This window comes from Maniola jurtina, chromosome 6 (genome assembly GCF_905333055.1).
Source record: "Maniola jurtina chromosome 6, ilManJurt1.1, whole genome shotgun sequence".
Taxonomy (NCBI): Eukaryota; Metazoa; Arthropoda; class Insecta; order Lepidoptera; family Nymphalidae; genus Maniola; species Maniola jurtina.
The window spans coordinates 7,725,214-7,741,900 of record NC_060034.1 but is presented as its reverse complement, the minus strand read 5'-3'; the positions used below and the strand labels follow the sequence as shown (position 1 = coordinate 7,741,900).

General features: G+C 37.2%; 1 protein-coding gene across 1 annotated transcript in view; it reads left to right on the top strand.

The window, feature by feature from the left end:
• LOC123866071 (slit homolog 3 protein-like) overlaps positions 1-11,767 on the top strand; it is a 41,859-nt gene extending 30,092 nt beyond the window's left edge. The window contains exons 2-4 of the mRNA XM_045907394.1: positions 3,777-3,874; positions 7,602-7,728; positions 10,599-11,767. Of these exons, the coding sequence (XP_045763350.1) occupies positions 3,852-3,874; positions 7,602-7,728; positions 10,599-11,645 (1,197 nt within the window). The 5' untranslated portion in view covers positions 3,777-3,851 and the 3' untranslated portion in view covers positions 11,646-11,767. The remainder of the gene's footprint in view (positions 1-3,776; positions 3,875-7,601; positions 7,729-10,598) is intronic.
• Positions 11,768-16,687: the final 4,920 nt, after the last annotated feature.

Below are 16,687 nucleotides of genomic sequence, written 5' to 3'. Positions count from 1 at the left end.
AACGAATGTTGTCAGAATTGATGACGAATTGCAGGTAGACCTGTGGTTTTTATAAGATACATTTTCAAATAATATATACCTTCTGTAACTTAAAATCACATTTTACATTACCAAATTGTAACGCAAGGTATGGCATAACAAAAGTTTCTCTCAGCGAAGTTTGGCCTAAATGTTGCCCCCAACCTGCGTTGACACGGTTTACCACTCCTATGATTGATAGTACACAGCGGGAACCAATTAAACTTGTCCACTACACTGGAAGCCGTATAATTTGCTAAGATTAATTTGACAACTGCTGTTTGAGATGACAAATTGAGAGCTAAAATTGGAGTCTCAGTAAATAATACGGACATCGCAGTTCTTTGAGAATGAAGAGTCATAATAGGTATTTTTTTTAAACTTGCCTAAAATTCTCCTTCCTCATCTAAGGCTGGCAGACCCTCATTTTCAGAGGAGATCCGTGCTCAGTAGTGGGCCGGTGATGGGTTGATCATGATGATGAACTAAAGTTACAGCTTGTGCTATGAGTTGGTACTACATATTGTGTATAGACAACTAAGTACAAGTAAGCTTATCGGCTGCACTGCAGTTTGAGTACATACGCAGAGGCAGACTCAGCTATGATAAACAATAGTTGAGCTTTCAGTTTTCAATCTGGCCACTTTCTTGATGGAAGTAGGTACTAACGTCTTACATGTAACTAGTACATATAATATGGTTGCAACTTGGGAGTAGTCCGTTCCGACCGCAATGGCTGTCCGGGTTTAGCGTGAATAACTGAGAGCGGCCAACGAAGGCGGGCAATATTTGTTTGAACTTTAAAGTTGCTTCTGCCTTCGTTACTTACTCCGTTCGTTGTCTAGAAAATATACGAGATAATCCATATGCAAACCTAACTAAGTATTTACTTACTTATGCTAAAAATTATTTATCAAAAATGCATTTAATTTTGTTTTTATAATACTATACAATAATTTAATTTTTTCTTAATGATCAAAGCTATTATATTAATAAAATAGCAATTACTTAACAAAATTGAACATTAAAATAAAATCAGTAAAAAGGTTAAAAATATATTCATTTTTAGTATAAATTGTTCATCATTATAAGCTTCCTTCATGTATGCAAATAAATATTAAACTCGTTAAATGAAACTGTACCGTAGTGTATAATAATAGCACTCCATATTTATAGCCTTGCAGCTTGCTCACGACGCAAGATATTAGGTTGCGATGGATGCTTATTTATTTAGTAATATTTCTCGTGTGTTTTAGGCATGGTTCATTTAAAAGTGTGCGTCGGGTGTACGCCGTAATGGAGCTCTGGGGACAGACACTGTGAATTCCTACACGACGAGTTTACACTAAAATCTTGTCAATATAGGTTTTTGTCTTTATCTACTGACTAGTTTTTGCCCTCGAAATGCCCGGAATGCATTCTCTAGTAGGCTATGTAGCTAACATAGCCTACTAGATAATGCATTCCGGAGACAAATATAACTACGTCACATCCCCGAAAATCGAAGAGTTCCTACAGGATTTTTAAAACCTTAAATCCATGTGGACGAAGTTGCTGGCTACTACTACTTACTACTATACAACTACTACTACTATTTTACTACTACTACTACTACTACTACTAGTTTACTACTAGTAATATGTAAGTTTCGAGAGACATGAGTATCAGATAACCTAAGCTAAGTAGGTACTCATCCGGCTTGTGCGTTGATGGGACGTTCATCGCACGACTAATGAGCACGGAGGAGGTTGTATAAAATATTGCTGGCGTAAACTATTCACGGAACTCTCTTATGAGCGTGCGTCTCTTATCTCTCTCTCATATTTGAATGAATTTTTATAAATAAACCTCGCAACGATGTTTACTTGGTGTTGGACAAAACTTAAGCTTCAGCTGTAGCACTGCGGGGTGATTTTGTTTATTTGCGACATTTTATCATTACTTGCCGTTTTAAAAACTAGCTTTTTATGCAAAATATGCCTACAAAAAGTTTAACACACACTTTGGAGCCTACTCTCACCTTTGTGCCGGAGCGCCACAGTATCAACTTCTTCGATTTGATCGGAAGTGGGCAGTACAACTTGTGGGCAATCCTAAACTAAACCAGCTCATTGGAAAATCTAGAGCACCCTAGAGACGTGGGTTCTACAAGAGAGTGTTTTGAGGAGTAGTTTGACTTTATCCCATCCTCCCTTTTCTACCACTGCCGCACGCCACCGAACTCCACGTAAGTGGGTGCCTGGTGTACTTCGACCACCTATGTGCCAGATATTTTTTCCACATAATAATAATAATAAGCACATGCTTATTTTGGAATCAACTCCCTGTGGTGGTGTTCCCATTAGATTTTAACATGAGTTTATTCAAAAGGCGGATCAACAGATTCCTGAAAGCCGGCAACGCATTGCCAGTTCCTCTATTGCTACAAACGTTCATGGGTGGCGATTATCACTAAACATCAGGTGACGTGCCTGCACCTTTGCTTGCTATTTACATACATATTTTTTTAAAGTAGCTTTTTCTCGTGACTTCGTCCGTGTGAATTTAGATTTTTCGAAGATCCTGTGTCTAGAGTGATAATAGGTAATAGAGGTGCACGGTCACTGATAAAACGCCACTATCACTATAAGTAGTTGTAGGTGAGGTGAAGAAGTAAGCCTGGCGGATGTGCAGTAAATACATATGTATTCAATTCGAACCGATTTTATAAGAGAAAGAATGTACTTTTAACTCTATAGAATCAGCTATCCATAATTATTTACAACTATGTTTGCTTGGCTAGCATAAAATAAATACGATCCATATATAACAACAAACAAGCAGCATAAAATGTAAAGTAAAATAAACTCAACAGTAAAAACATATGTACTATCTGCTAGCGGGCGAAATTGTGTTCTTTATACCTAACATGACTCTAATGTTAGCATGAAACGTCCGTGTCTTTTATTCTAATTTCGGACGATTTATTTTCGTTAAAGGCTCTTAAGGTTGATGGAGTTAATTCGGCCAAACGTCTGTTCCATTTTGGTACACGGTTCATCACTTCCGTAATTGATAGCAGACAGTCAGAATCAATTAAAATTGTCCGCACACGGGTTGATGTAATGTCCGGTACGATGCATGACGTGAAAATATCCGAATTGGTAGCTACGGTGGATATGTCCAATAATACATGTCCATTATCCAACTATGTCGACTTTTTGAACACATTTTCCAGTTGACACATTCTGTAGAGTAGAGCATTTGCATTTTGAAACAATGTCTCAAAGACGTGTCGACTATAAATGTATTTATCGTTGGGTATAGGGTACAGATATATATCGTTGGGCTATCGGCAAGCATTTGCTGATAGCAGACGCCGATGCAGATGCCAATGTTGGGGTCCCAAGGTGCTGAAATGGCGACCTCACACCGAAAAGCTCAGCATCGGACGAACTCTCACTAGGTAGACACACATCAAACGAGTCGCAGAGAGCTGCTGGATTCAGACGGTGCAAGACCGTGGTGTGTGGAAGTATCTACAAACAGTTGACGTCTATGGATTGATGATAATGATGATGACGGCTAAAATGCTTGCAATTACATTTGAGTGACAGTGCAGCATCTACATTAGGAAAGAAAACAATTTGTAACTTTGCTGTAAGATCAAAAATTAAAAAACTTAGCAGCTAATAGCTATTAAAGAATCTTTTATATACCTATTAGATTAGATAATGTGTTTCAGTAAGTTTAGTTTGAAATACAAATGTTTGTTGCAGGTTGGCGTAGACTACCACATGGAAGTGCGTAGGTGAGGGCGCAAGGCGGGCGTTGCGCCCAGCCTGCGCCCGCCCATGGCATCAGCATTCTGCGTCAGGTAATCCAATAAAATGTACTACGTTGTAGTGTTTTAATGTTTTTATTAGTTTAAAATAATTTAAAAAACGGACAACTAGGACGGGTACAGGGTAACTTGTGAGGTGTTATTTAAAATAGAAATTAAAAAGAATAGAACGGAAACCTAACCTCAGTGCAAAAAATATTTTATGAGTAATCGCTAGAAAAACGTGGAAATTTTCAAAAACTGATGTTTGAAAAATAATGCAACGTAGTATCAAACTAAATTTTAACAAAAATATTTGGTCTTATGTAGTATTGAATGAATGAATGAATGAATGAATATACTTTTATGGTGCACCACAAAATTAGTACAGAAAAAACACATACAAAGCACAACAGAATATAGGCTGGTAGGTACAATTTTACGGCCTTATCGCTACCTAGCGCACCTTCTAGGTAACCAAAATGGTGCAAAGGATCTATATAGCTATAGATATTAGTGATAGGTGGTGCACGTATATACATTTATATGTTACTAGCTGACCCGACAGACTTCGTCCTGTCAAAAAGATTTGTAATGTGGCAGTTTTTGTGCCTACATATTTTAAAAAATTCTCCTGAACAGAACCGTTGACGTTAGGAACACACCTACATTGCTTAGACAACAGTGAGTGCTTGTAATTTAATATGAACTTTATACCATAGCAATAAAGCTCAAATTGACTACGTTTTAGTTAGAAATCATTTGTATGGGAAAAAGAAAAGGGCTATTTTTAGGGTCTTTCCAGCAATAATTCTAATTTTTCTCGCCGTAAAAACCATCCTTGAACTTCAACGAACATTTTAAAAAAAGATTTGGCCAAATTGGTCCAGGCGTTGTTGAGTTATGCGCTTACCAACACATTTTGCGATTCATTTTTATATTATAGATATTAGAATAAATAATATTCTATATTTATATAGAATAGTATTCTTTGTTAGAAACATTATTTTTGGCCACGTTTTGATGATCATTCAAAAATTATTTGTTGCACTTGACAGGCTTAGCATAGCTGGCTTTTTAGGATGGCAGAATAGCAGTGTTGTATAGATGCAAAATAAGATGGGTGTCATCTAGATAACGCGACCCACAAAAGCGTGCATTATTTCTGACGCCCCTCGTTAGTTGAGAGCTTTCATCTTGCGGCATGAAAGTAACGAGCTGCTACATGGGGTTGGTTAAAACACTAATAGTTGACGGGAGGCAGATTTATCGTTTGCATTTACGATGAAATACTTGTGAGAATATTAAGCAAAATCGCTTGAGACATTTTAGTGCACATAATTATATAAGGAACTAGATAATGCCCACGAAATCGTCCGCGTAAATTTAGTTTTTTTGAAAATTCCGTGGGAACTCTTTGATTTTCGGGATAAAAAGTTGCCTGTAACAATTTCCGAAATGCAAGCTATCTCTGTACCAAATTTAATATAATTCGGTTAAACGGATGTGCTTTTAAGAATCCTGTGGGAACTCTTTGATTTTCCGGGATAAAAGCTAAGATGTAAGCTAACGCTGTACCGAATTTTGTCAGAATCTGTTAACTGTTGGGCTGTGAAAAGCTAGCAGACAAACAGACACACTTTCGCATTTATAATACTAAGCATTTCATCAACATCATAATTGTTGGGCCTAAATAAAATATTAAGTATGGATGACGCAGTGATACCCTAGTGGTTACGATGTCGTCCTCCTATTTGGATAGTCCGGAGTTCGATCTTGGGCATACATCTCCAATGTTTGGGAGCTATGTGCGTTTTAAGCAATTAAATACCACTAGCTGTAATGATGAACGAACACAATATCGCGAGGAAATTTGAATGCCTGAGAAGTGAGAGTTCTCCATAGTTTTCTCAAAGGTGTGTGAAGTCTGCCCATCCGCCAGCATGGTAGACTATGGTCAAACCCTTTTCATTCTATAAGAGGAGACCCGTGCTTAGTAGTGAGATGGCAATGGGGTTGATGACGATGAAGTTGTACAAATATCACACATACACCGCTGATACAATATATTCACAAAACGGAAAGGCAAAAACGCACGAAAAAAATATCCTCGTATATTCACTAGCCTTCTAAATTTCGCTATGAAATTTTGTTTCCCGCTAAATGCTGCTCTATTTCATATACCTACGACGTTCGCTGAAAAATTCCGTTGTGATTTCAGTATGAAATTCGCACGGGCACAGCAACGGAAGGTTCAGTAACCGCGGAAAATTAATGTACATTTATTATACAAACAGGAGATTCAAGAGTGAGAGATCGGGAGCTGGCGAAACAAAACATTCTAAGTACGTTCAGTCATTTTCTGAAGCTGTGTTTGTAGTTACAAACATTGTTGCATCTTTTATGTGTGCTTCCTCACGATGCAGATGTTTTCCTTCACCATTAAAGCAAGTGATATTTAAATATTCGAAATGCACATACAGGTTATAACCAGAACGTTACGATGAACTACGCAAGAACTTGCGATATTGTTATAGTACCTTAACACAATCTAATGCCAATATGAACCATTTGTCTATTGTAAAGCGCGCAAAACTCGGGTCAATGTTCCACCTACGACCCGACGTGGCATTGACTGCTGGTGACATATTTACGAAAAGTTCGTTGACCTCTACCGTCAGTTAGATGTTTTTTTACAATGTATTGATTATTGAGAACTTTTAAAAAATACAGGCTTTATCAATTTTTTTTCCATAGTTTTTTAATGTTATCTTATCAATAAAATCAGTAGTACTATCACCTATCTTCGTTTTTGCTAGCGTTATGGTTACACGCGGTATAGAGGTGCGTGCACGGGGACAAGCCCCCGACATTTCGGATAGGAGGCTGACGTCTTAACCACTGGGCTTTCACTGCTTTTTAGAGTTCCGTAACCGAAGGGTAAAAACGGAGCCCTATGTCACTCTGCTGTCTGTTTCTCTGTCCGGATCATGTCACAGGTCTCTAAGCTTGTAAATGAAATCCACACTAATATTATAAACTAGCCGATGCCCGCGACTTCGCCCGCGTGAATTTAGGTTTTTTGAAATCCCGTGGGAACTCTTTGATTTTCCGGGATAAAAAGTAGCCTATGTGCTAATCCAGGGTATAATCTATCTCCATTCTAAATTTCAGCCCAATCCGTCCAGTAGTTTTTGCGTGACGGAGTAACAAACATACACACACACACACACACACACACACACACACACACACACACACACACACACACACATACAAACTTTCGCCTTTATAATATTAAGTGTGATGCGAAAGTGTGTCTGTCTGTCTGTCTGCTACCATTTCACGGCCCAACCGTTTAACCGATTCTGACGAAATTTGGTACAGGGTTAGCTTATATCCCGGGGACGGACATAGGCTACTTTTTATCCCGGAAAATCAAAGAGTTCCCACGGGATCTTTATAGACCTAATTACATGCGGACGAAGTCGCGGGCATCCTCTAGTGAGTTATAAACTTGAAATTTTGGCATTTTGCGTTGACCCCAAACCAAATATTGAATTAGAAATGCAATTAAATTGTTTTTATATACCTACTTGACTAATACGTTAATTTTTGTATACCTATCTATATTAAGTCTTGAAATCCCAATAATAAAAATTTCAGAAACTAACCGTACCAACGTGCTGTAGCTGTGCGTTTTCAGTAAATCAGTCAATGTTGAGATTTATTTCATAAAAATATTTATTGAAGTATTTAATCTTAATGTTTTGTTGTTTAGATCCGTGGTGCGTTGGCTGGTTACGGCGTTGGCGTGGACCGTCCTGTGCGAAGCTAGTCCTCAAGGATTTACTTCTACTCTCGTGCCATCCTGCCCTACTCAGTGCATCTGCCTTTCACAATCTCAGGTATCCACCGCTTATTTCATATAATATACATATGTAATTCTATTGGCTCAAATCTAGTCTGCTTATTCTGATCGCCCATTAATTATGGCTCAGTAAAGTCGAGGATGGTTCAACTATGTTCAAAATTAGAATTAACCAAAGAAATGCGTATGACGTTATCATTACGCATTTCCAGTCCTGAAAACAATATAAGGAACCCTTCGTGTGCGATTGTGTGTGTGTGTGTGTGTGTGTGTATATGTGTGTTGTGTCCGATTCGTACTTGTGACATGACCAATTTTGTAGGGTTCCACACTTCAAAAGAAAAAAATTAACCCTTCTATTTATTCACTTCGCTGTTTGTCTGTCTGTGTGTCAATTCGAGGGAATAAAAATCTATAGGGTACTGCCTGCCCTTTGACCTAGAATCATAAAATTTGGTAGGTAGCAACTAGCAATGTCTTCTAGCACAAGTAAAGGAAAAAAAATCTGAAAACCAAAAAAAAAAAATAGTGTGACACAACACAACCAAATAATTAGTTTACTAAATCACTGTAAAAGCTGTTGGAGCTATGTTTTTTTTATTATACTGGTAAGCGATTTCTTATACGATGTTACGGAACCCTTTGCGTGAGTCCGATTCACACTTGACCGATTTTTTGAGAGCCAAAACACTAAAACAATTTGCACTAATTTAACAAAATGTCACGCTCACTGCTGATCCTGGTATCATTATTGCGGGAGCGCGGCGTTTGCAATCATTAGCTTCCCGGGGAATTGTATTCTTTACGATCGTAATTTCCGTTGGATTATAGACCGACGCCACCTGGTATCCGGCCCTAGAAATAAAAGCATCCCTTCTTCCATCTCTTTTCCAGCCCTACCTCGTCGTAATGTGATAATTTCGTATACTTACCTTCCAAACTTCTGACCTACCTACTTTGTTTTTAGGGTTCCGTACCTCGAAAGGAAAAAAAATAACCCTTATAGAATCATTTGTTGTCTGTCTGTCTGTCAAGAAACCTATAGAGTACTTCCCGTTGACCTTGAAGGCAGGTAGGCCTTATAGCACAAATAAAGAAAAAAATCCGAAAACCGTGAATTTGTGGTTATATCACAAAAAAAAAATTAAAATGTTTCAAAATTTCAAACTCACTATACCAACTGGGGTATCATATGAAAGGGCTTTACCTGTACATTCTAAAACGGATTTTTATTTATGTTCCGGCATACAGTTTTTTAATTATCGTGCAAAATGTCGACACATAGGACTATAGTACGGAACTCTCATTGCGCGAGTCTGATAGTATGTACATAATATATACTCAAATAAAACTCATTGCAATGATAAAGGGTAAAGAGCAAATTAATTGTATTCAGAGTTGTTACATATTATCGAATCTGAATAAGTACAATCAACTCGCTGAGTTACAAAAAATGTGACTGCTATCCATTTCATTACAATTTCAATTTATTTCATCGCCATAGTATTTTGACGCCAGAAGGCAGAGGGTCTTATTGGATAAAAACAATATGGTCAATACATTGATATAAATGACTAGTATATAAGTCAATGGTGCGATAGTATTTTTGACCTCAACCTGTCGCGCACTATACCTATCTTCTTTCACGCAATCCATCCATCTTTTCACTGATCTGCATACATTCAAACTTCCCCTCATAATTATATTAAAATCAAAACATCTAAATCGTTTTAAATGTGTTTTTCACCATCATTTCACGGGAAGTATTTGTACATAGCCGAGTCACATTCAACGCGGACAAAGTCATAAACAACTGCTAGTCCTATCATAATATAGTTGAAACGGTACTGGTTATTTGAGAAGATTAAGCTCGGACGAATTCAATCAAAATACAGGCATGAAACTGAGAGAGGAGGATTAATTTTATTGACAAAACAAACAAACGGCACCGATGGGGCTTCAATTGTGATGACGTTGATCTTTCATTGCGTTTATATACAAAAACCGGTCAAGCGCGAATCAGACTCGCGCACCGAGGGTTCCGTACTCGGGTATTTTTTCCAACATTTTGCACGATAAATCAAAAACTCTTATACATAAAAATAAATAAAAATCTGTTTTAGAATGTGCAGGGAAAGCCCTTTCATATGAAACCCCACTTGTTATGAAAATACTAATTATTTGTTCATGAACACATTTTTTTTTTTGTTTTGTTACCATAAATTTCGCTTTTCAAATTTTTTCCTTTACTTGTGCTGTAAGACCTACCTGCCTGCATGATTCTAGGTCAACGGGAAGTAGCCCTATAGGTTTTCTAGAAAGACACGACAAACGGACAGACGGACAGACAGACACACGGACAACAAAGTGATCCTATAAGGGTTCCGTTTTTCCTTTTGAGGTACGGAACCCTAACATATTATATACAAGTATATATTGCTAGTATATATTCATCGTTTTGTCCATTAAAAGAGCTACTGTTACCGTTTATCGGCAGCTTACATGAACCTTTTGTGTTGTTTATCTAAGGGATTTAGTTAATTATTTTCTTTGTTTTGGTTTGATCCCAAATAATTAAAACACTCTCGAACTCCAAACTCTACTCTGTACCAGCGTTAATGCTCATGAAGCTTGTGAAAGCAACTTCGGGAAGTTATATTGATATAGGCATGATTTTAAATAATATATGCGGTGATAGCCCAGTGGTTATCTGCTATTCGAGGGGGTGGGGACTGACTGACTGACATATTCACGTGCAGCTGAAAACAGTTTTGGTTTTCTCTGTGACGTAGACTTCCATAGGAAGGATTTTTAAAAATTCCACCTGAGTGCCTATTTAAGAAGAAAATATCTTACCTACTTTGTACTGCATCAAGTAATCAATGAAATATTTTTAATTTGTTTCAGGTTGTGTGCAATAGTGCTACGCTTCGGGGTGTACCGTCAGCGCTGAGCTCTAGCGTGATGCAATTATCTTTGTCTAGAGCGGATTTGCGCGTCCTTCGGTCAGACGCTTTCGCCCATTTACGACAGCTACGGCGGCTCTCACTTGACGCCTGCAACCTTACGCGCATTCGCCCCTTTGCCTTCCGGGGATTGCCCCGTCTCAACGAGTTATACATACAACATACACCGCTGGCGACGGTCGACGCATTCGCCTTTGCCGCCCTCCAAAACATATCCTCGATCGTTCTAACGCATAACAGAATCGCGCAGATCGAAGGCTACGCGTTCGCGGGAACTAATTTTATAAAACTTATTTCACTACGCAACAACCCAATCAAGCGAATCCTAGCGCATGCATTCTCCGGCCTCAACGACGTCTCCCAGATAGAGCTCCCGTCCGGAATAAGGTCGATCGAACCGCAAGCATTTGCGGGATTAGAAGGAGTCGGCGTGTTAGAGCTGGCATATATGGACTTACCGGCACTTTTACAGGACACTTTTCATGGCTTGACTCGAGTGGGTCGTCTCGCACTTAGAGAATCGGACTTAGGAGTAATAAAAGTCGGCGCCTTTGATGGTTTACGACGAGTCGAGACCCTGGAGATGTGCAACAATAAGATAGATGGGATCGAGGAGCTCTCTTTAATACAGAACAACAGTGTCCATACCTTTAAATTAACCGGTAATCATATGCTGGAGACTCCGGAGGCAGTCGTGCTGGAAGTGGAGAATGTAGTGATTCGCGGCAATCACTTGCCCTGCGAGTGCGGACGCGATCCTTTGGCGAACCCGCTGGCACTGACGGAGGATTTCGCGGAAGAGAACTTGTGTATATCTCCGCTGAAGATTCGCGGGCGAAGCTTAGCGAGCGCGGCGGGCGCGGCGTGCCGCGGCGAGGGCGGGGGCAGCGCACGCGCACGCGCCTCCGCCGGCGCCTGTCCCGGCCACACGTTGGCGCCTCGCCTCGCATTTACCTTTGCAGCGTTCGCTTTCCTCGCAAACAGCTAACCGCCCTCAGTGTTCAATTATCTATATTGTATGTGTCTGTAAATATTGTATCATAACTGAGTATAAATGCGAAATTTTACATTGAATGGGTCCTTTCATTCAGTAATATGTTGGACCATGAATAAAATTTGCCTTTGGAATATGATAAATGTGTTTCATTCAATTTCCTTATCCTGCAATAGGTCAACGTAATACGACTATCTAAACTACTTTTATAGATAGGAGATATATTAGGGATAGGAGGTTTTGAAAATCCCGTAGGATCTCTTTGCTTTACCGGGATAAAAAGTAGCTTATACCTGTCCCCAAGATGCAGGCTACTTTACCAAATTTCATCAAAATTGGTTAAACTGTTGGACCGTGAAAAGCTAGCCAAGCAACAGACAGATCCAAGCATGGTGGTTTTAACAACATCTCTAACTATATTATACAGATGAGTTTAAGTTGTTATGAAAAATAATCGGCTCTTCTCCGCTCCGTCTGTTGACGCTGACCCTTAGACTTTAATCGAATTGGTCTATCTAAACTTTCATAGAATTTATGAAATAACATTTACGAAAAATAGTGAAATTTTAGTCACAAAATATGTAGGAAAAAACAGGTAAAGTGCGAGTCAGACCTTGTTCTTTTAGGGTTCCGTAGATAATTATGAACATCATTATATTGGGGGTTAAATCTTTACCGAGTTAGAACATAGCAATAAACCGTGAAAGAAAAACTCAAAAATGTTCGTTTGTTTTGGTCTCAGCTTACGAACTATTTTATAGATCGTTGTTTTCAGTATTTGTTGTTTAAATACAGTATATGGCACATAATATACCTACCGAAATTTCATATTCATCGTGAAAATTCAGAAATGTAGAAGTATAGAAGGTTACCTATACCTATGGAAAGCTATATTTGGCATAATATTGCATCTCATTCATTTGTATCCATCTTTTTCATCAACATCACAATAATAATAATTGTTATTGTTATTAAAGGCTTAGATATTCAAGACAAGAAAGTAATGAAAGTGTACAGAAGCTTTTAAGTATTAGTAGATGTCATTGTAGGCTTTCTCTAGTGTAGACCAAGCGTAAAAGGCTTAGGATATTATTTTTACAAAGTCAGCTTTTAAAAAGGCCTTTTGTATTTTTTTATACCTAAGTAGGTTCGCCATTAGGCCTATCGGTCTACTTAATTTCCCTCGGAAACAGAGATATCAATTTCTTCTAAAAGGGCTATCCTATCCTTGAAACTTTGTTGAAACAATATCGGATGATAGGTACCTACCTAATAACATAATTACCTAAATATCGTCTTAAAATCTTGTCAGAATACGAGACAGTCCTAATTTACTAATATCTATTACATTCGTTTACATGTAATTAGGCTTGTATAAAAGCATATATAAAAGCACGATAATTTGGTAGGTATAATTTAAACTTGGAAATATTATAGATCTACACTAATATTATATAAACTTATATATATATAGGATATATATTATATCAGAAATAAATAAATATTGTAATAAACTACCCGTGTAAGGCCGGGGCGCTAGTATCAAACATTCATGTAGATTTTAGAGTGTTTATTAGAAACACTGTTCTTGTTGAATATTGCTATATACTCATACTTTTTTAGGGCCCCATACGACCGAATTAAAAAAACGGAACCCTTATAGGATCGTGCTCGTGTGTCTGTCTGTCTGTCTGTGACAACCAATACAAGGTAAATAAATGAATTTTGAATATGGGGAAAAATTAGAAAAAAAAAAAATTTAACTGTACCTCCCATGTGGCAAATAAAATAAAAGGGATTCTTGTGAAGGTATCCAATGGGTATATTTTTTATCATTTTAAAATAAACATTGTAACTTTTCTACGAAAATAGGTGAAAATTGACCTTTCCCCCCTTATATTGAAACTGCTAAGCTAAAAATTAAAAAACGAAAAATACATAAATAGGCGATAGGTATGGGTCTATAAAATATAAGGTAAATACTTATAGATCACAGTAAAACCTATTAGAAGTCTACGGTCTTAAAACAGCACGATAAATCTCTAAATTTTGTACGTACACATAGGTAGGTATCCATCGTGTAAGGAACCCTCTAAGCGCGAGTTCAACTCGCACTTGTCTGTTTTTTTTCTCTTTCTGTTAAATTTTGGACGATGCAGTATTTCAATTTTGCAGACGAAGTGTTTCCAACCGTGTGTTGATAAATGGTCACTCAAGCACATTGGATACTACACTGACGAAAAACGATTTTAACTTTGAAAACGATTGTTCGTTTATTTCACTCGGAAACGTGGTATTTAAATAGTAGCTCTAAAGCGGTTTCTGGAAACGTTTTATTGAACATATGAGCAAATAATAAAAATCAGAGATTTAGTTGCAGTAAAGATGATTCATCAATTAAACAAGAACTAAGTATTTATTGCTTTTTAGATTAATTTCAAGTCAAAATAGTTCAATTGATTGTTTTTGGTCACAGTTACGCGGGTCTGTTACGCGATAAATAATGATTTCTTGTTAACAGCTAAAACGGCACCGAATATATTAATATCGCTGACTGTTGAAATGGTTTTTTCCTCTCAATTTATTTATGATTCTTATATTAAATGGTTATTATTATACCTACTAGTTATTTTGGTTAATACTAAGTTGGTTTGGTTTGGTTGGTAGTGGTTGAGAGAATGAATTTATAAACTTTAGATATATGTACCTACAATTAACATAAATATATGAAAGAGTATGTATGTTGAGTAGCGAGCTAGTAGCCACCTGACATTTGATCTTAGAAAAATAAAAGTCCACACTCCAATCTTACCCTGAGCCGGCTTTTCGTAGTAAACTGATAATTTCGGAGAGTTATTGTACTGTTTTGTCAATTTGTTTTTATTACAAAAGGTTTTATTGTGCTCCGTTTGACTTGCTTTTATAGCTGAGAAGACGTTTAGGCGGTTCATAATAGCAAAAGGTGACTTGATTGCTATCTAATTTTCTAGGATAATAAACTGTCTGTTCTAAGGTCATTGCTCACTGAAACGACACATACGGAGAAAGAATAAACATTGAAATATGGGCTTAAAGTCATACTCTGTACATATATTTTACAGTGTTAAAACTAAAACTAAAAATAAAACTTTCCTAAGAGGCCTCTACCGAGGCGGCACTGAAGAAAGCTTTAGACAGTTGCAACAACCACGACGGGCTCATTCCTCACAACAGTAACAAATATAGGTATATTATAATGCATTTAGCAAAGATTATATTCAAAAAACTCCGGATAAGCAAAGGCAATTGTATTTTAAAGTGAAGACCTTGTACACTCGCGTAGCGACATACAATATTATAATATGGTATATTGGCGAGAGTTTTATGCACTTTAATAACACTTACAAGCGTGCTTTAAAAAATGGCGGGCCTTAACCATTACTGCCATTTAAGTAGGTAGGGCATGGTAAGTAGGTAATTTTTTTGCCATAACACGCCATGAGTTTTCAACACTTTGCGACAATAAATTTGAATTATGTGAATATAAACATTATTATAAATTGATCAATTATTTATTATGTCGAAACAGCTTTTAACATAATTGCAAAATATGGCCTCAATCCAATTTATTACGGTACCGATTTATTATATCACAACATGTTATTAAGTCAAAAGCGTACTGTATTGAGCGAAATGCAGATTATACCATAAATTGTATCGTATAATATACAAATTAAATTAATATTGGTTATTTGTGAAGATTAAGTTCGAAACAATTCAATCAAAATATGAGCATGCCGTTATGAGCGCGAAGAGGATATTCCAATGGATTAATTTTACGTCAATACGAGACTTTAAGTACCAATGGTGGGTCGACCCGCCTAGAGTTGCTACACGTATGAATGCTCGATTTTGTTTGGAAAATTTTGAGGTACGCCCCTGAAAGCTAGACCTAGAACACTAAACTATCTTTTTCTCCGCATTTACACTACATAGTAGCCAAATGACACTCAGGAGGTACAGGAAGGCGGTAAAAAGGTGAATAAAGTTTCTGCAGAAAAACGTTGTAGTAGGTATAAAGGAGATTTTTTTTCACACGTTCTACAGGATACTATTAGAAAGCACGTCACTTTTAGCCTCATGTGTGTGTAAATCATGTTTGTGTACAACTGTACATCCTGTGTGGATGAATCGGGTGCTAGTTGAGGTGTGGCCGATCCCAGCTTTAGTTTTCGATACGAGTATGAATATACAAACAAAGCCCGGGGCGCTTCAGTTGTAATGGCATTATCATTCACTGCTCTTCCATACAAATATGTCCGAATAGGTCTACTAGTCTTAGTAGTCTATAGGTATATAGTCTACTTTCCTTAATGACTTAAAAGGTAATCAAGTAATTCTTCGCTGAAATGCCAAAGAAGCGTATGATACGCGGCCCATACGATCTTGTTGTCGCGAATTGGCAATGAAATCCATAATACGAGTGAAAAATCTAACTCCACAAGGTGTAAACATCGAATTTAACACATTTTCGATAAAATTGTGTAGAATTCCTAGGTAATGTGTGCAGTAATTAGTAAAGTTTATTACACATATTATTTAATGTTGATATTAGTCATTGTATAGGTACATTTCCTAGGAATTCTTAACTAAATAAAATGATTTTATTGGAAAAAATGGGGTTAATGTATAAGTAATACTATGAACAAACGACTTTAATTTAATATTCCCGGTTTAAGGGACCGCTATTGTCTTCTTATCAGTGGGCTAGGAATGGATACCATTAAGTATGTATGTGCTTGATTTACAGGGATTTGATCAACAATTTTCTTTGTGTGACTAACCTGTATTCACATCAGAAGTTGATATATTTATTAATGAGTTAGTAGTATCTACAGGTAGGTAAATAGTAAACCTATCCTTTTCAAAATTCAGAAATTGAACCAAGTTGTAGGTAGGTATACACATAATATAAGTACCTAATTAAAACAGCTCAAACTGACTTTTCAAGTTTTCTTAAAACATTTCTGTTTTTTTGGGGAACTTCTGGATCTGTA